At 38.6% G+C, this 20,548-nt stretch overlaps 2 protein-coding genes across 2 annotated transcripts; one reads left to right on the forward strand and one right to left on the reverse strand.

Moving 5' to 3' along the window:
• Positions 1–5,002: 5,002 nt before the first annotated feature.
• On the reverse strand, positions 5,003–8,514 carry LOC149236993 (disease resistance protein Roq1-like). Its single transcript, XM_089372556.1, has 2 exons — positions 7,865–8,514; positions 5,003–6,339 (listed from the first exon to the last, which is right to left on the reverse strand). Exons 1-2 carry the CDS (start codon positions 8,389–8,391, stop codon positions 5,142–5,144), a joined length of 1,725 nt encoding a protein of 574 aa, XP_089228682.1. The 5' UTR covers positions 8,392–8,514; the 3' UTR covers positions 5,003–5,141.
• Positions 8,515–8,998: 484 nt separating this feature from the next.
• On the forward strand, positions 8,999–12,094 carry LOC149236994 (disease resistance protein Roq1-like). Its single transcript, XM_089369105.1, has 2 exons — positions 8,999–9,901; positions 11,299–12,094. Exons 1-2 carry the CDS (start codon positions 9,660–9,662, stop codon positions 12,092–12,094), a joined length of 1,038 nt encoding a protein of 345 aa, XP_089225231.1. The 5' UTR covers positions 8,999–9,659.
• Positions 12,095–20,548: the final 8,454 nt, after the last annotated feature.

Genomic DNA, 20,548 nt, shown 5'->3' on the forward strand with positions numbered 1-20,548 from the left:
TAGAACCATCAAATTTTATTCATCTTTAAATAAAAGAAAATTACCCTATTTTATCTTTGAAAATGAATTGCATTTAATAGTTGGAAACGTTTAACACTAAAATTCTGAAATTGCATTGTTTTGTTTTGTTAAATATACGTCTTTCTCATTATTTCATTATATTTACTGTGAAAAACTCGTTCAACGCGTGTATTTAATTGCAATTCCAAACCAAGGAAATGTGGAAAGCTAATTGACTAAATTGCGTCAAAAGATATGACCAATATTTATCAAGGCTTTATCGGTCAGGGGCAAGAAAATTTCTGTTGATCGACATTTCCACGTTGGGATGCACTCCATCTTCGAGGCTTTTTAGCTATATAAATGGAGCCAATGGCCAATGTGTGGATATAGCAAACAAATTGGCCAAGGAATATAATGCTGGTCTCAATATAAGGTTGGTTATATATATAACCAACTCCATCATTAAAGAAACAAACCCACGTGCTTGTGACAAAACCAAGTCACATAAACCAAAAGTTTTGTGAACGGTTATAACGAAGCATTTTGGTAACAAGACTTGTTATCATCACAAAAATGTATGTCAAATTATCAAAATAATCCCTCTTCAAAGCATTGCCGTTTCAGTTGATAGTTTTCACCATATCCGAGGCTCAAAATAATAAAACCTCCACAATTACATAAGTACTCTTTAAAATGTCTCTATATGAAACGTACAAAATCCAATTCGTTGCAATTAACCCATCACATAAATGCATCGAGATTTCATCATCAAAAAAAAAAAAAAAAAAAAATGAATGAAAAGAATTCCTCTACGTGCAGTCATATTAAATCACTTCAAGCCATAATCATAATCACCAAAACGATAGTCATCAAGTTAAGGGGCACATGGCAATGTTATAAATATTTAGGTTGAACCTTTCGATATGAAACAGCGATTCTAACGAGCAATGCAGAAGCTTCAAGGAGCAATAGACCTGCTGCCCAATTCTTATAGTTTTATTTTCTCTGCAATTGCAAATGGCCAGGCCTACGGATTTGAGGATACGAGGTCTGCGTGCTGCGGTGCAGGGGCGTTTAATGCACAAGTGAGATGCGGACAATGGAAGGCAAAGGCAGTGGGAGCAGAAAATGAAAAACCGTTTATCTGCAAGGACTCAAAAGCGTACCGGTTTTGGGATGGGATTCACCCCACTGAGAAACTGAATGCAATCTTTGCCCAACAAATTTGGATCGGAAATGCTTCAGTTATATCTCCATTCAAACAGATTAAGAGGGGGCTGCTTAATCTACGGGCTGCTTAATCTACAGCATAAATAAAATTTCTAATGCTATTCGAATCGCACACCAAGGCAGAGGTAAAACACGGCTCCGATACAAATGTTAGAAAATTTAAACAAACTTAAACAACGATTCTACATGTGGAAAGAACTGAAAAGAATCACTGAAACTTAATGCCCAGGGATACGAGTTACCTCCAGCCATTGGTGAAACTGTTGATGCAATTTCCTTCTGAAACACCACGCTCCAGCTGCGCATGCAAAAAGGAAAGAAGACAACTAATCTGAAGGCACTTCCAAGCTCTGCTATCTCAGCTAGATGGTGTAAAACTGAAGGGGATTGAGATATGAGCTTGGGGACCAACAGATGAATTTATAGCCAAGCTTCCATCAAGCTTCTGATAGCTATGTGTCAGATGTCCCACAGATGATAGCTATGTGTCAGATGTCCCACAGATCAAGGCAGAGAACTCCAGATGGAGTAATGGACCACTTCAGTAGCTCCTAACAATAAATTTATTAGCTGCAGTTGATTTCCTTAACTTAGGGAAACTACTGCAGTTGGTTTCCATAAGTTAAGGAAAGACTGCAGTTTAAATTCCATAATTTTAGGCAGCAATTGTGCATAAACTAATGGAGCTAACACCATGTTGCCGACACCGGAAAAACCAGACTAAACCTTCAACCTACTGCTCGAAGGTTAAAAACCCTTACTCAGAAGACTCTCCATGTTCATATGACCATTTAATCTTTGAAATTCAAGTAAAATTTACAATTTCACTAAGGAAATGACCATTAATATAAGTAAGATATATCCGGACAGCAACAAATACAACTGTAACAAATACACCAACAGTTTCCAATTCTGCAACGGAAATCTGTGCAAGGTCGGGAAACTATGAAGTATTTTGAAAAGATTGTACACGGAAAATTTGAGGAAAAGGCCTCCTTGATTATCAGAAATGAACCCTGTAAGAGTATTTCTAATCTAGCAAAATACATTCTCTTCTACCATGGGAATAGCGCAAGTGAAAACAGTAACATAAAAAAGGTTCAAGCTTCTTAAATTTTCCACAGAGAATGTGTGAAACTGAGACATTAAGGCACCTCATTTACAGGAATCAAGATAGAAGTACTATATACATACCTCTGTGCTCCGCGCAAGGCCTTCATGATGTAGAGAGAGAACCAGAACCATCAAAATCGCCAGAACTTTCATAACAGAGTAATCCCAAGCTGTCAACGATACTACAGAGAAACTCCAAACTGGTAGATACTAACAAGTTCACTGACTGGCTGGCTAAACAATTATGAACTCTACTGAAAAAAGGAGAAAGGGAATGAAAACACTCAACCTTCCTGCTATACTCAGAGAGTATATAGAAAGTAATGTTTCATTCCACTGAAACCATATTAATGAAGAATAACCCGCTAATAGCGAAAATGAGCCAAATAAACCTGAAACATCCTCCTAAACACTTGACTCGTGTCTTTTGGAGAACGGGACACGTGGAATGTAATAACACTAGGAAGTTCAGGGAAGAAAAGATGATAGATGTCGGATGATCAAACTGTAACCTGTAACAGGAGACTCACTAAAACCAAAACAAGGATAATGGGACCTGAATGACACTCCATACAAAGCTATAACACGCGCCGAGACCGAGGACATATGGGATATATCCAATCTTATGAACAGGGAAGTAATGGACTTACGTGTTAAAGACATAAATCATGTCCAAGAGCCACGCGCCAACTGCAGAAGCCGTTATGTCTAGCTAAACGCCAAAAGAAGAGAAATTAATGGGATCTGAAAATATCTCACCTAAAAATGAAAGACACGCGCAGGTAAACAGCTGGGTATGGATAGGGTCTTCACGCTGGGACTTGTATCATGGCCCAAAGCCACATGCAGAGCAATGGTTCATTGCAGAAGGCCTCGCACAGAGCAGCAGAGGGGATCCAACCCTTACATCTAGATTTGTTAAATTATTCTTTTGAACCGGAGAAAACAAGATCACTAAGTGATCCGAACACTAGTTTACTAGTTTATCTGTTATAAGTTTGGGATATTTTTGGGTATATTTTACTGTTTAATTTATTCAGAATTGAATTCTGCAGAAAATCATAAGTTCCAGTTATGAATTTATATATCAACACAGTCCAAATGTCCCTTAAAATTTTCAAAATGCTGAATTCATATATATATATAATCAAACAGATTAAAATTCAACTCACTGTCACCAAATTTCGGCCAAAACCTCTGGAACGGTATAATGTTAGACAACGCCTGCTTTCTCAGCTTTCTTCGCTGGAACCTTCTTCACTGGAGCTTTCATCACTGGAGACTTCTCGCCAGCTTTCTTCAATAAAGCCTTCTCCCAATCGCTGGCGCAGCTGCTCGACTACTCCCGCACCCCATTGCAGTTGGGGGCATTGAAATACAATAAGATTCTCCAACGAACTCAACTGCTCAACCTTGGGTAGCATCTGTAAATTGGAACAACAGGCCAAGTCAAGAATTCGGAGTTTCTTTAAGTTCCCAATCGAGTCTGGGAGCCACAGCAGAGAGTCGCACTTAGACAGAACAAGACTTCGGAGGCCAGCCAGCTTCCCAACTGAGTCTGGGAGCGTCTGCAGAGAGGAGCAATTAGACAGGATAAGACTTTGAAGGCCCGCCAGGTTTCCAACCGAGTCTGGGAGCGTATGCAGACTGAAGCACCGTCTTAAGTCGAGCTGTTTGAGGCCCGTCAGGTTCCCAACCGAGTCCGGGAGCGTCTGCAGAGCCGAGCACGCGGCCAAGAGAAGACTTTGGAGGCCCGTCAGAGTCCCAAACGAGTCCGGGAGCATTTGCAGAGCGGAGCACGCGGTCAAGTCAAGACGTTGGAGGCCCGCCAGTGCCCCAACCGAGTCCGGGAGCGTCTGCAGAGTGGAGCACTCGACCAAGTCAAGACGTTGGAGGCCCGCCAGGTTCCCAACCGAGTCCGGGAGCGTTTGCAGAGCAAAGCACCAGCCCAGGTCAAGATGTTGAAGGCCCACCAGGTTCCCAACCGAGTCCGGAAGCGTCTGCAGAGAGAAGCACCAGCGCAAGCTTAGATGTTGGAGGCTCGCTAGGTTCCCAACCGAGTCTGGAAGCGTCTGCAAAGCATAGCAGCGGTTCAAATCAAGGCTTTGGAGGTCCGTGAGGTTCCCAATTAGTGACTCTGGGAGTCTTTGCAAAGTGTTGCACTTTCGCAAGATCAGACTTTGGAGACCCTTCAAGGTCCCAACGACGCCTATCAAGGATTGCAAAGTTTGAAAGGCACTGTTCAACAGTACAAGTTTTTCGAGATTCTGCAGTTTCCCAATGGACTTTGGAACATTTGAAAGGGGAGCGTCAATACACAATTCGCTCAACTGCAGAGGTGCCTGCAATGTTCACATACATTATTAAACCGTAAATGTCTTAAATGCAATCAATTTTTACGATTGGAAGAAAAAACATAAAAGAGATCCGGAAAAATTCAAGAAGAATACCCGACTTTCGTATTGCCAGAGTGCTTTCGAAAAGTTTCCCTTTACATGTAAAACTCTTAAATTCTTTATTGAAATGGAGGAAGGTAAGAAGGAGCTGGGACAGTTCCGCCTGTAGAGATATATTAGTTGTGGTAACTGCTGGCAAACACTGAATAGTCGTTCAACAAAACAACCTTCAGCCTTAAGCACCTGCAACCTGCTCATATTACTCAATAAACGAGTGCGAGCAGACTCCGCAAGGTTTTGGAAAGATTGTTCAAGCTCATTTCGGTCAACCATGCTAATTCCACGCACCTGAATTGTTCACTCGAAGCTGTTAGAAACAAGATTCATTCTTGCAAAGTTTTAAGAATTGAAAACTAACCAGACACAATTTTGATAACAGGACGCTATTTGGAAATCTGTCGAAAGCTTCAAAATACTTACAGGAAATTGGCCAGAAAGCTTATGAAAAAGGTTGTCAGTTAGGTTCCAAAATCTAAGCTCACAATCAGGAGGTTCGTTCTCCCCCAGATGTCTGCCCAGGTCTCTAAGGTGTTCATGCATCCTCAAACGGTTTTCACTGTCCACTTCCACCAAGCATCTGTTTTCCAGCGTCCAAAGACCCAACGTTCCTTCCCACCGGGATCCATTCCATATTCTAATGACTCTATCTCTGTCTTCTCCTACGAAGAAACAAGCAATGTCTAAAAATATCTTCTTCTCCTCTTCATCAAGACCGTCGTAGCTAATTTTTAGCCTGCCTTGTATATCATCAGGAAGTATGTTGGAGATTTTACGAAATTGTGCTTCCCAAAGTTTTAAATCATTTTTGCCACGAAGAAGCGACCCAATCACTTTAATGGATAATGGTAATCCATGGCAGAAATCCAAAAACTTTTCAACCTCTTTGTCAAATCCTACAGGGGGATGACGCTGGCCGAACGCATGCGAGCAAAAGAGCTCTCGCGAGTGCCTTCGATTGAGGCCTTTTAGAATGTATATCGATGACTCTGGGATGCCTGAGCTTGTGAGAACATCCTTATTGCGGGATGTCACTAAAATTAAGCTACCGGTTTTAAGGACATCCCTGGCTGGATAAAGTAATGCCTCCAACTGCTGAATATGATCCACATCATCTAAAATAATGAGAGAATCAGAAGATGGGAGATAGCTTCGGAGCTTTCCTTTACCTTGAGTAGTGCTGCGTATCTCCATGTCCTTTTGAGTCAAGTCCTTTAGTAGGTATTTCTGCAAGGTAGTTAAACGATTGTCTCTGATATCCTCTAAAAAGCAATATCGTTTGTAATTTGACCTTTGACGGTTATAGAATTCTGTTGCTAGGGTGGTTTTGCCAACCCCACCAAGACCCACAATTCCTATAACTCTAGTCTCCCCGCTTTCCCACTGCAGTGATACTCTGGTTTCAAATTCTCTTAGTTTTTCTTGCAAGCCTTTTGGATATTCTGACACAAACCGCGGTATTTTAACATTTTTCAACACTCCTTCCACCACGTCTTGAAGGAGCTGCTCTACCACAGGAAGGTTGACCCCTGTTTTCACACTAAAACCAAACATGAACAGCGGTTGAGCAACGAAACATGAACAGCAGTTGAGCAACGCAGAATCAGTTTCAATTGGAATGGCAGAACTAAAGATCTCAAACAAATAATACAAGAACTGAGTAAAGCGTGGGAGACTTGAACGGGAAGAAGAATTTCCGAACAATTGAGTGATGTATAATTTAAATTTTCTTTGACCTTTATGATTAACCCTATTTAGAAACAAATAGGGCACACTCATTTGTTGCTGGTATTAAATTTTCTTTGACCTTTATGATTAACCCTATTTAGAAACAAATAGGGCACACTCATTTGTTGCTGGTATTAAGTGATCCTTTTCCAAATTGCCCTGAAAAATGCAAACGAAAACCGATTGCCAGCATTTTCCATACGAGTTATTGAAACATTCATTCATGTGCACAAATGAGTAAGCAACATACATATTAAATTCAAAGATAATAAAAAAATAAATACACATTCCATGGCATGCTACATATAGTTCAATGCCTAATACATCTACAAAGTAGCGAACTGTATTTAATGCTCTGAAGTATCTATGGCTCTGATCGTAAGCAACAAAAGTCTTGAAGTACTAAGTATCCATTTCCTGCAGAGAAGCAACCAATGTCTAAAAGTAATGATTATCCCTTTCCTGTAGATAAACAAGCTGTAGTGCAGAATATTAGCAAAGTGTGGGTGAGTCACAAAACTTATAAGCCCTCATGTGTAGTGGTAGAAATGGGGTGATTGAAAAAGCCATGGTGGGGTAGAGCAGCATGGCAGGAAAACGCGGCATGATATTTATGATGGAAGGGGCCGAAAATGTCATTAATTATATGAAGATGGTGTGGGAAAAGGTGAGATCTGTGGTGTTTGTGGCACGGGGAATGATGAAATCTGTGATGTTTGTGACGTGGCTAATGGTGAGGTCGGTGTGTTTGTGCTCAGATCTGTGGTGGTCATGGTGGTGGTGTTTGTGTTTGTGGCAATGTGGAGGAATGGGGGAAGGGGAGAGCGTGAATGGTGAGGGTGGATACCCTATTTGATCTTTATGATTAGCCCTATTTACATGGTCGATCTGCATCCATCGGAAGTAATCACATTTTATTCCCCGGTTTGGCATGCCTTAGAAGACTGGGAACTAATTGAAGCCAGAAATTATGCATTTTTGGCTTCTCAGGTTCGTAGAATCAAACTTAACAGTATTCATTATAACTGTGACAATTTTAGGAATTTCATTTGCTTTTGCTCTGTTTTCACTTGTCCTGCTCAAGAATATTTGTTTATTTGTTAATTATTTTTCCAAGAGGAGATTTTATTGATCTTATTACAGGAGGGCTTATTGCTGCCACGCGTACAAAAATAACCTTCACTGCCTTCATTCCCTTTCAAAATAAAAATAAACCAATAATAAGTGGCGATAAGTCAGCCTCCTTCACTGTGCAGAAATGCCCATGTACAGCGTTATCTATCTATCAATTCAACAAATTAAATACTAAGATTTACATGGAGGGGTGGTGTTCTCACCTGTTATACGTCTCTCCGTCAAAACCTTTTATTTCTGCAACGTCAGAGAGAGCCTTCCTCCATTTTTCAAGTGTGTTGGAGATGTATCTTGGTTGACCATCAACATTTTTTTTCTCTTGAAGTTGGCATAAGGCTTGAGCGTAGACTCCCTTTCCGCCCTGCGTCCACCGAAGCTCTGCAGGCTTGACACCGTAGAAAACCGGGATAATGGTGGACTTGAAATTTGACATGGAGTCCACCATCAATACAAGCTCATCGAGGCACCATTTTGAAGACGCATAATTTGGAGAAAAAATTGCTATGTGCACAGTGGCTGTTCTAATGGCGCTTTCAATTTGAGGAGTTATATTCTCTCCCTCGCGCAATTCTTGCTGGTCTAAAAACACTCGCAAGTCATGTGCGCAAAGGCGATGGTAGAGATCGGTGGCCAACGTTTTCTTGACATCTGGGCCCCTGTGATTGATGAAAACATCAAACACATAGCTGTCGTTCTCGCCACGTGAGGAGGATGTTGAAGAGGAGGCCATTGGATATATAGAATAAGAAAGAAGTAAAGATTGAAGTTGTGTTGCAGAGGTTGGGATTGCGCACTCAACCAGCTCCTCGCCTGTAAGATCTCACAATTTCACAGAAATGCCCTTTTGTCTTACTATTAAATTGTTTCTTAAATGGATAGATAGAAGGAACTGATACATCAAGGAGGACGGGGAAGTGAGAAGTTCTTCGGGAAATTTCCTCGATACTGCTTTTTCGATGCATTGATTAGACATAAAGCATCTAACAGAAGTGGGAGGAAATTCCAACATCGGGTCGGTGGCAAGATTCCAAAACGATAAAATTGGAGTTGTCTATAATGCGATTTTTTGGAGGTTCTGATGACGGAATCCGGCGGAAGAAATTGAGGCTAAATCTTGATTTGTTGGAAAATTCCTCAGACATTTTCATTGTGCAGAAACTAGCTATCAAACTTGCGATTCCAATAAATTCCTGCCAGATTTCGACCGGAAAAACCTGCCGGAAAAACTTTCAAAAAATCGAGTTATAGACAACTGCAATAAAATTCCTTTGGCCTTTAATGCTTTATCTTTAATCAATGCGTGGTATCTGGTCCGTGCTAAGATGCTTTATGTCAGAAAAAAAGCGCGGTGCGAGTAAAGTGCCAATTTAATAGTAAGAGAAAAAGGGTATTGAATATATCACGACTAGGTTCCATCAAGTAAATTAGCATTTCAGAAATCAACCAGATCTGATCAGTGCTTTTTTGTTTTCAATTGATTGGTTGAGTATTGAGACAGAAGGTAAAGGCGCAGATACTAGTTACACTGAAAGAGTGAGATCATACAGGACGACAATATCTTTAATCTCGGGTGCGCATTCCCAACCTCTGCAACACATCTTCAATCTTTACTTCTTTGTTATTTGTTATTCTCTATCCGATGGCCTGCTCTTCAACATCCTCCTAACCTCTGCAACACATCTTCAATCGTTACTTCTTTGTTATTCTCTATCCAATGGCCTCCTCTTCAACATCCTCCTCACGAGGCGAGAAAGAAAGCTATGTGTTTGATGTTTTCATCAATTACAGGGGCCCGATGTCAAGGAAACGTTGGCCACCGATCTCTACCATCGCCTCTGCGCACATGACTTGCTTGTGTTTTTAGAACCGCAGGAATTGCGCGAGGGAGAGAATATAACCGCTCAAATTGAAAGCGCCATTAGAACAGCCACTGTGCACATAGTAATTTTTTCTCCAAATTATGCGTCTTCAAAACGGTGCCTAGACCAACTCGTACTGATGGTGGACTCTATGTCAATTTTTAAGTCCAACGTTATCCCGATTTTCTACGGTGTCAAGCCTGCAGAGCTTCGCTGGACGCAGGGCGGAAAGGGAGTCTACGCTCAAGCCCTACGCGAACTTCAAGAGAAAAAAGATGTTGATGGTCGACCAAGATACGACTCCAACACACTTGAAAAATGGAGGAAGGCTCTCTCTGATGTTGCAGAAATAAAAGGTTTTGACGGAGAGACGTATAACAGGTGAGAACACCACCCCTCCATGTAAATCTTAGCATTTAAATTTGCTGAATTGATAGATAGATGGCACTGTACCTAGGCATTTCTGCACAGTGAAGTAGGCAGACTTGCCGCCACTTATTATCGGTTTGCATTTTATTTTGAAAGGGAATGAAAGCAGCGAAGATGATTTTTGTACACGTGGTAGCAATAAGTCCTCCTGTAATAAGATCAATAAAATCTCTTGGAAAAATAATTAACAAATAAACAAATATTCCTGAGCAGGACAAGTAAAAACAGAGCAAAAGCCAATGAAATTCATAAAATTGTCTCAGTTATAATGAATCGAACCTGAAAAGCCAAAAATGCATAATTTCGTGCTTCAATTAGTTCCCAGTCTTCTAAGGCATGCCAAGCGGGGGAACAAAATGTGATTAAAACTTCTGATGGATGCAGATAGACCATGTAAATAGGGTTAATCACAAAGATCAAATAGGATATTCACCTTCACCATTCACGCTCGCCCTCCACATTGCCACAAACACAAGCACCACCACCATGACCACCACAGATCTGAGCACCACTGACCTCACCATTTGCCACACCACAAACATCACAGATTTCACCATTCCCCGCACCACAAACATCACAGATCTCACCGTTCCCCACACCATCATCATATAACTAATGACATTTTCAGCCCCTTCCATCATAAACATCATGCCGCGTTTTACTGACATGCTGCTCTACCCCACCATGGCTTTTTCAATCACCCCATTTCTACCACTCCACATGAGGGCTTATAAGTTTCGTGACTCACCCACACTTTGCTAATATTCTGCACTACAGCTTGTTTATCTACAGGAAAGGAATAATCAGTACTTTTAGACTTTGGTTGCTTCTCTACAGGAAATGGATAATCAGTACTCCTAGACTGTAGTTGCTTAGGCGGGAATCAGAGCCATAGATACTTCAGATCATTGAATACATTTCACTACTTTGTATATGTATCAGGCATTGAACTATATGTAGCATGCCATGGAATGTGTATTTATTTTATTGTCTTTGAATTTAATATGTTACTCAATTTGTGCACATGAATGTATGTTTCAATTACTTGTATGGAAAATGCTGGCAATCGGTTTTTGTTTGCATCTTTCATGGCAATTTGGAAAATGATCTCTTAATACCAGCAACAAATGAGTGCGCCCTATTTGTCTCTAAATAGGGTTAAATTGTTAATCATAAAGATCAAAGAAGATTTAAATTACATATCACTCAATTGTTCAGAAATTCTTCTTCCCCTTCATGTTTCCCAGGCTTTACTGAGCGCTTGTATTATTTGTTAGAGATCTTTAGTACTGCCCTTCCAGTTGAAACCGGTTCTGCGTTGCTCAACCGCTGTTCATGTTTGGTTTTAGTGTGAAAACAGGGGTCAACCTTCCTGTGGTAGAGCAGCTCCTTCAAGACGTGGTGGAAGGAGTGTTAAAAAATGTTAAAATACCGCGGTTTGTGTCAGAATATCCAAAAGGCTTGCAAGAAAAACTAAGAGAATTTGAAACCAGAGTATCACTGCAGTGGGAAAGCGGGGAGACTAGAGTTATAGGAATTGTGGGTCTTGGTGGGGTTGGCAAAACTACCCTAGCAACAGAGTTCTATAACCATCAAAGATCAAATTACAAACGATATTGCTTTTTAGAGGATATCAGAGACAATCCTTTAACTACTTTGCAGAAATACCTACTAAAGGACTTGACTCAAAAGGACATGGAAATACGCGGCATTAATGAAGGTAAAGGAAAGCTCCGAAGCCATCTCCCATCTTCTGATTGTCTCATTATTTTAGATGATGTGGATCATATTCAGCAGTTGGAGGCATTACTTTATCCAGCCAGGGATGTCCTTAAAACCGGCAGCTTAATTTTAGTGACATCCCGCAATAAGGATGTTCTCACAAGCTCAGGCATCCCAGAGTCATCCATATACATTCTGAAAGGCCTCAATCGACGGCACTCGCGAGAGCTCTTTTGCTCGCATGCGTTCGGCCAGCGTCATCCCCCTGTAGAGTTTGACAAAGAGGTTGAAAAGTTTTTGGATTTCTGCCATGGATTACCATTATTCATTAAAGTGATTGGGTCGCTTCTTCGTGGCAAAAATGATTTAAAACTTTGGGAAGCACAATTTCGTTGGTTTAAGTCTCCAGATATCCCTACTTAATAATTTCACGTTTCTAGAAAAATCTAGTTAAATTAGAATTATTTTTCTTAAAAAATATATGAAATTAATAATAATAATAATTTGAAATTCTCAATCTTTAAAACTCTTAATCATATTTGAAAGACTTATCATTTTAACATTTAATATATATATATATATATATATTCGAGTAATTAAGAAAATGGTTTGGTAAACATATATTTATTTAATATTGCATTTTATTTATTTATTTTAATTATTTATATAAATTTATTTATTTTATTTTTTAATATAAATATTTGTTATAATTTTATTTTTACTTATAAATGAAATCTGATTTACTTAAATTAATACGCTTCTAAACTAAATATCTATACACAAATAACACTTATCCAAATAAATAATAATATTGATAAAGTAACCCCTTCATTTACCGTCATTTATACTTATTTCTATAAATAAGTATAAATGAATTTAGAGAATCCTTATTCGAAATAGTAATATTTGTGGATAGTCATTGAAAGTGAGTATTTTTATTTTGTAAGTTCATGTTTTTTTTTCACAGGTGGGAAAACCTATCATAACTCAGTTGTCAAACTAGTAGTGAGGACAACCAACAACCATCTCTAATTGTTAGTGAATGCACGCTGACTCGTCACCATTATTCAAGGAAAACCATGCCACCTTGAATAACCATTGGTGGTCCCTAAGGGAAAACAATACCACCTTGAATAATCGCTATTGGTCCTTATTCAAGGAAAACCACGCCATCTTGAATAACCATTGGTGGTCCCTAAGGGAAAACCATACCACCTTGAATAATCGTTGGTGGTCCGTAAGGGGGCAGGCTTTCACTCCTACCAGATGCCTCTGGGTCTTGGACCATTAATTCCTTAAGTCCCAGGAAGACGAGTTCTTAGCTAAGCAGAAACAGTTTTAGGGCATACTCCAAGCCCATTGTAAGTTCATGTTATAACAATATTGATAAAATTTTCATTTTTTCATTGAGGTTTATTTTTATTTTTATTTTTATATAGATAAATGTGAAGAAACAAAAAAATTAATAAAAATTATTTGTATAATTAAAAATAAAAACAATTATATTTAATTTTTCAATGCATTTTTTATTTTGTAAACTTGTTGTAATTGATTTTCAAAACTAAATTAATGATATTAGTTTTATTAACAACATCTTCCAGAAAAAATCACATAAAAAATATTCTTATCGACAGTGTGGTTCATCTTCAGGATAAGATGAGGTACCAGATCCGGGCAATGAAATAAATAGATGTAGAGAGCTGCTAACTAGTCGTTAACTTCTTTTTTATATATAATGGAGATAAAGGTTTTGTTTCTATTGCGGCTAGGATTTCCCTAGTTGTTGTCATGTCATCTTAGTCTAGTGAAGTCACGAGTAGTGTCCGTAGATAACTAATTCCCTCAGCCCAATCCCGTGGATGGATCTTTATGTGATTTTGTCAACATTGGTAACTAATTCCCTCAGACCAAACCCGTGGATGGATCTTTATGTGATTTTGTCAACACCGGCTTTATTGTTTGCTTCTTTATAGATTTTGATTCCTTAAGCTTGCACTTTAGATTTGTTGAGTTTTTTCTGGTTGGTGTGTTATCAATCTCAATGAGAAGAAATATAGATTTGTCACAAAGGGTGGGTTCCATCCCCACTCTAGATGCGCGACACTCTATGGCAAATTTGAACATCAAAATTATGATGAAGAGATGATTAGTTAGTATGTTCACTAGCATTTGGTTTAGCCTTGGTACTCTTCAAGGATGGACCCCTAAGAATTGGATCACTCAAAACTACTACAAAAAAATTAAATGTTGTGGATATTTCGTTGGAAAATGCATTCCAATAGATTTGACAAAAATATATTAAAATTTGAAAATTTATATTATGAGAGTTTATTTTTCTTATATTTATGGTTTTATTAAGTTAATGTTTTCTGCTTGTGCATGCAATAGATAAAATACGAAAAATAGAGAATTGTGAAATATAAAGACTCACAAACCACAATGAACACAAGATATGCTATGGGAAACCCTTTGTTAGGAGAAACTCAGCTAGAAGGTGAGGTTGCTCTACTCTCTCTTTCTCTAAATGGAAATGGTGCAAATACATAGTAGTGAGACTTGCGGTTGGTGGGATGCTACATAACAGAAACACTCTATGTTATGCTCTCTCTCTCTCTCTCTCTCAGCTACTCTTTTCAACTATGGAACAAAATGCACTAAAAAAAATGGAACCATTTTTCCTCCTAGTGGCCAAGTTATAACATATCACAATAACCAACTAGTGGTTAAGTTTGACTCCTCAAACACTTAACTAGAGTTACAGTATTGACTCTTCTAGAGTCTTCTTCATCACGTTCATGTGGCTAGCGCCATTTTCTATGAATAATGGGGGTTGATGTGGCATCCTCTCAAATTATGGTGGTTCATCTGTTGGCAATATTGTCATTGATGGCAAAAAGGGCATTGAAGGAATGCACGGAGCAGCAAGAAGCAACAAGGCAAAGAGCAACAACAAGCAGTAAGGCAAGGAGCAACAAGCAGTAAAAGAAGGCAAAGGAGCAGAAGAAGGAGGAGGAGTTGTGATACATTGAAATGCTTTGATAATGTTCTAGAGATTGCTATATTGAAGAATTTTTTGTGATGTAAAATTGTTGATTGAGCTGAATTGTTGTGATGCAAAGGCAAGACTCTGAGGCAAAGGAAAATATGTTGCAAAGATTGTTGTGATGCATTAATGATAAATATTGGTATTTGATGTTGGCATTAGGTTGACGCATTTAATGATTACATGTGGCTGAAATTAATATTGGATGGATTATTTATTTTTGTGTTCTAATATTCAAGATTCGAAGAGTTTGGAAATGAATGAGTGGAAGGAAAAGAGTCAAGCCTATTCACTTCATATTCCTATGTGGGATACAAATAGCCAACAAACTATCTTTATAAAAGATGTGATTTTGGAAGGCATGAAGAGGTTAGAGAATGGGAAAATGTGAGGGAGTTGATTGAGCTATTATGCATTAGTTACCTGGCACTTATGATGCTGATGTGAAGCAAATTTGAAGGGAAGAAGATGTATAAATGAAGATGGAGATATGCAGAATTTATGAGCAAGTAAACCAACACATTGTTATTTCTTGTTTGCATCAGGGAATGGTAGTCTCCTTTCAAGTTGTGGCTTGATAAATATCCAGTTGGAGCTAGTTGAGATAGGAACCTCCTGTGGGTTGTAGCCTACATAAAACTTATGGGAGTTGGAGCTTCCTTGCATGTTGCATCTTGCAGAAAATTGAGGTAGCAACCTTCTGTATGTTGGAGCCTATAGAAAATCAGATGTAATAAGGAGTAGGAGCTTGTCTTTGCATCACTACAATAATAAAAGCGTGGTTTTCTCCCTTTATGGGTTTCCACATATATCTGGTGTTAAAACTTAATATGTGTTGTTATCATGTGTTGATGTGATGTTTTGATTAGCTTATTACTTGTTGTTCACATATTCAATATGTTGACCATTACTTGTTAAGCTACTCATGCAATGTTTCAATTAATGAGATTAGGGAAAAGAATTTTAATGTCCATGAATATACTAAACTGATTCACCCCCCTCTTAGTTTAGTCAAGTTTTCATCAATTGGTATCAAAGTCGGTTCCTTCTATATAAGCCTAACAGCTTGAAGGTAGACCTAGTTGAGTCATGGACTATCAAAGTGTACATGTGTTGAGTGCAACAAACTTTCATGAATGGAGAGATAAGGTAAAATTTGAACGGATATCTTACGGTCCTGGTGTATAGAAACTAGTATGTGATGGCTACAACAAGGATTCTCCCTCTTTGCAAGAACAATAGTGGAATGCTAAAGCAAAATGTGTCATGTATAACAATATTCATAATAAGGATCTTGATACAATCATAGATTTAACTTCTGCAAAAGAAATATGGGATAGATTGCATCTCATGAATGGAGAGGCTAGTAGCAGCAGTGCAGAGAAAGAGGAAGGAGAAAAAACTTGTCAAAAGGAAATCCTTCAGTTAAATGAAACCTCTACCTGTGTGAATGTACCTAACCCTCATGAAAATCAAGCTAGGCTTGAATTATCATTGGCTAGTATAGAAATATTGAAGAATGAAAACAAAGATTTGAAGAAACTGGTGCAGATATGTGATGAGAAAGAACATGAGTACAAGGAGGAAATTGTCAGCCTGAAAACACAAATTGAAGAAGAAATGAGACTAGAAGAGGTGATGAGCAGTAAATTCAAGGAGAGAGACCTACAGTGTAAAATATTAGAAGCTAAGGTTTATTAAGCTAGAAATAAGTTAGAAGAAAAGAATAGGTTGTGTAAGCAGCTAGAAGAGGATCTTGCCTCCATGATGAACTCAACAAAGGAAACCATTAAAGATGATAATGAAGCAGCTCTAAAAGAACCTATAGGAGAAGAGTCTAACAAAAACATGATTTTGTAAAGAAAACAAAAATAAGCAGCAATATCAAAAACCAATGAATGAGTTGAACAAGTTCAGAAGATATCAAAGGAGATTCTTTGCTCCTAGGAAAAACATCACATGTTTTTCTTGCCATGAACATGGACATGTGCTAGCAGATTGTAAGAAAAAGAAGATCAATACTATTCAACAAAATATGCAACAAACAAGAAGGTACTATCCAGCAAGCAAACAAAGGAGAACACCAACAACCAGGTACATAATCTCTTTCTATGGTTATTATTATATGTGTCATGAATTTGAACATAAAGTGGTTGAATGCAAAAAGTATGTAAAGAAAAATATAAATGAATAAAAAAAACACACATGATTTGTTCTTTTGCTTGACCATATAAGGTGTTATCTATGTAGAAATTCTGGACAAAAAGCCAAAGACTGCAAGTTGCACTATACCTTAAAGAACTCTAGACAAAATATGGACACTACAAGAAATCCAAACAATGAGACAAAAGAAAATGTAGACACGAGAATACAACCTACTAATGTGTGGAAGAGAAAGAATAAAGAGAAACGAGTGACCTATCTTGGTCTTAGGGAGAGTTACTCAAGAAAGAAAAGAAGAATTTGTCAATGTTAGAGCAGTATCACCTAAGGGGGAGAGAAGCTCCATTATTAACAACAAAGCTTTGAATATGTAGGTGTGAAATACATCTATACTGAGGAAAATATATTGAATAAAATATTGGATAATAAAGGACGATTTAGTGGATGGAATTTCCACTGTACTATACCCAACTTGCAGGAAAAGAAAAATAAAATGACCTCACTACAAATTTATCTTGAATGTCTTGGAAAGAATTTGAGATCAATGATGCATCCTCCACCAATTTAGAAATATATCAAAAGGATTTAGAGAAAGGTGATTTACAGTATGTTTGGCCAACTTGATTAGAGAATCTGAAAGTTTTGTATAGTAGCTTCATCACAATTTAAATAATGTTGAATATTTTTGTAAGGCAAAAGAGGGATGTACTCATAAGGAATCTGTAAAACATGATGAAGTTGAAGGAACACCTCTCCTAATTGCAAACGAAATCATCACAATTATTTGGAAATAACTATGTCAAACAAAGTGTTTGTTGTTGGGTGTGTGTTATATTCTTTCCACGACTAGCCACACGCACAGGGGGGTGACATGCCCCCATGTTCATTGTGTTGGGCATAGCAGGGGGGGCAGAATCCCCCCCTGTTGGAGGGGTTGAGGGGGGTGGTAGCTCCCTTTTACGGGGTTCAAGGTAGCGCCTAGGGAAAAAAAAATGGACCCTATATTAGGTGGGCGGACCTACCTATGGTTTTGTGTGTGGTTTTCACATATGGTTTTGGGCATGATGGTTTTCTTCCCATGGTATTTTGTAGATCTGGTCAAGGGAACTATGGTTATGTTCTAATCCAGGGTTAATGGATTGAGGCTTATGGATGCTTCAACATGTATATATATGTATTGTAACATTGAAAGGAATATAATGAAAAACCAATCTAGTAGTCTCGGTTTTGGGATCCAGGGGAAAATCTCTGTGTATATTTGTTTTATGTTTTATGCTCTCGCCATTGTTTATTTTTTTATTTTTAGAATTCGTATGCAGGTAATTTATGTACGAGGTTAAAACATACATTTGGTATCATATTTGTTTTGGCTTCAAGGGGATGCCTTTGCTGTTGAGGGGTTTTTCTCGGGCCTGTGGTAGACCTTGTTCAGTGGGAGATCTGCGGGATCGATTCTTGTGGTGAAAGAAGGTGGCGAGCAGTGGAAAGATAGAGATAGAGAAATTTAATGGTCAAAGTTTTGAGTTGTGGAAACTCAATATGGAGGATATGTTGGTGGATAAAGATAAGTATATCACGGTAGATCTGGGTACTAAACCAACGAAAATATCAGTTGAATACTGGGTGAATTTGGATCGGAAGGCAAAGAGCACAATATGGTTGTGTATCTCTGATTCAGTATTGTTGAATGTATCAGGGGAAGCTTCAGCGAAGGCTTTGTGGGATAAGTTAGGGACTTTGTACCAATCTAAGTCTCTTGTGAATAAATTGTTCCTACGAAAAAAGTTGTATAACATGAGGATGAAGGATGGAGACTCAGTGACAGAGCATTTGAATGCCTTTAATTATGTGGTAAGCCAATTGTTATCTTTTGATGTAAAAAATTCATATGAAGATAAGTACATCAATTTATTGTGTTCTCTACCAGATTCGTGGGATAGTCTGGTTGTTGCAATAGGTAGCAATGCGATTGCCTTATAGTTTGATGAAATAGTCTCATCATTTCTTTTGGAGGAGATGAGAGGGAAAAATATGGAGGGCTAGAATGGTGATGCCTTGTTTGTATGAGGACGGTCCCAGAACAGAAACAAAAATAAATCCTTGAGTGGGAGATCTAAATCTAGAGGGAGATCTAAATCTCCAGGAAAACCTGTAAATGTGTGCTGGAAATGCGGAAAGGAAGGACACTTCAAAAAGGATTGTAGATCTAAAGCTCATGGGAAAGGAAAGGGATTTGATGATGCTCCTTCTGCAGAGGAGAAAACCACCTCGGATGAAGGTGGGGATGTGTACTTGGCTTCTTCTTCAAGTACACATGTAGATCGTTAAGCATGGTTGATTGACTGAGGTGCATCCTTTCACTTCACTCCCCACAGGGAGTGGTTCTGTGAGTATGATAAATATGATGGTGGTGATGTCTTCTTAGGGGATGAAAGGAAGGCTAGAATCGTCGGTCACGGAAAAGTCAAGTTGAAGTTGCAAGGTGGAAGGATTAGAACACTTCTGGGTGTTCTTCATATTCCTGCATTGGCTAGAAATTTTATTTCTGTAAGCAAGTTGGATGATGCATGTGTAAAAACAGTGTTCGAGAAAGATACCTACAAGATGATTCGGGAAGCACTGATATTGATGCAGGGAGTTTGAATTGGAACTCTGTACAAGCTTCAGTGTAGCATTGTTATTGATGGGTGCAACAATTCTGTGGTTCTTGAAAGTGGAGTAGAAAATCTAGTAGTCTATGGAGAAAATAACATGTTATGGCATCAAAGGCTTGGACATTTTAGAGAGAAGGACCTTCAAATACTTCATGGTAATGGTATGGTAGAAGTTATGTCTAATTTCTCTCTGGATTTTGATTTCTGTGAAAATTGTGTATATGAGAAGCAGAATCGAGTGAGCTTCCCCTCTGGTGTTAAGAGGGTGAAACAAATATTAGAGCTTGTGCACAATGATGTGTTTGGACCTATGTCGGTTCCATCACTGGGTAAGTTTGTGTACTATGTATCATTTATAGATGACTTCTTAAGGAATACATGGATATATTTCCTCAGGAAGAAATCTAAAGTCTTTGATAGGTTTAAAGAATTTAAGGCTCTGGTGGAAAACTAGACAGAGAATAAGATAAAGGTGTTGAGGACAGATAATGGTGGAGAGTTTTGCAAGAAAGAATTTGAAGAGTTCTATAAGAAGTGTGGTATAGCACGGTAGAAGATTACTCCATACACACCTCAGCAAAATGAAGTTGCAGAAAGAATGAACAAGACATTGATGGAAAAGACAAGAAGCATGCTCAATGGTGTCAGGTTAGGAAAGGAATTTTGGGCAGAGGCGGTGGAGACTGCATGTTACCTGGTCAACGGATCACCTTCATCAACGTTGGAGGATAAGACTCCACAAGAGGTATGGACTGGTAAGAAACCCTCTCTTTCACATATGAGGGTATTTGGATATGATGCATATGTACATGTTCCAAAGGAGAAAATAACCAAGTTGGATGGTAAATCTGAAAGGTGAATCTTTATTGGGTATAAGGATGGTTTAAAAGGTTATAAGCTTTGGAACCCAGAAACAAGGAAGGTTGTGTACAACCGCGATGTGGTGTTTAGAGAGGTGAAATATGTTATTAAACATGAAGTCCTACCAAAGGAACCTGAGAAGATAGAGTTTGAGCT

This window comes from Pinus tabuliformis, chromosome 8, assembly GCF_031772625.1.
Source record: "Pinus tabuliformis cultivar Carrire ecotype Pingquan chromosome 8, CPIR1, whole genome shotgun sequence".
NCBI classification, from domain to species: domain Eukaryota; kingdom Viridiplantae; phylum Streptophyta; class Pinopsida; order Pinales; family Pinaceae; genus Pinus; species Pinus tabuliformis.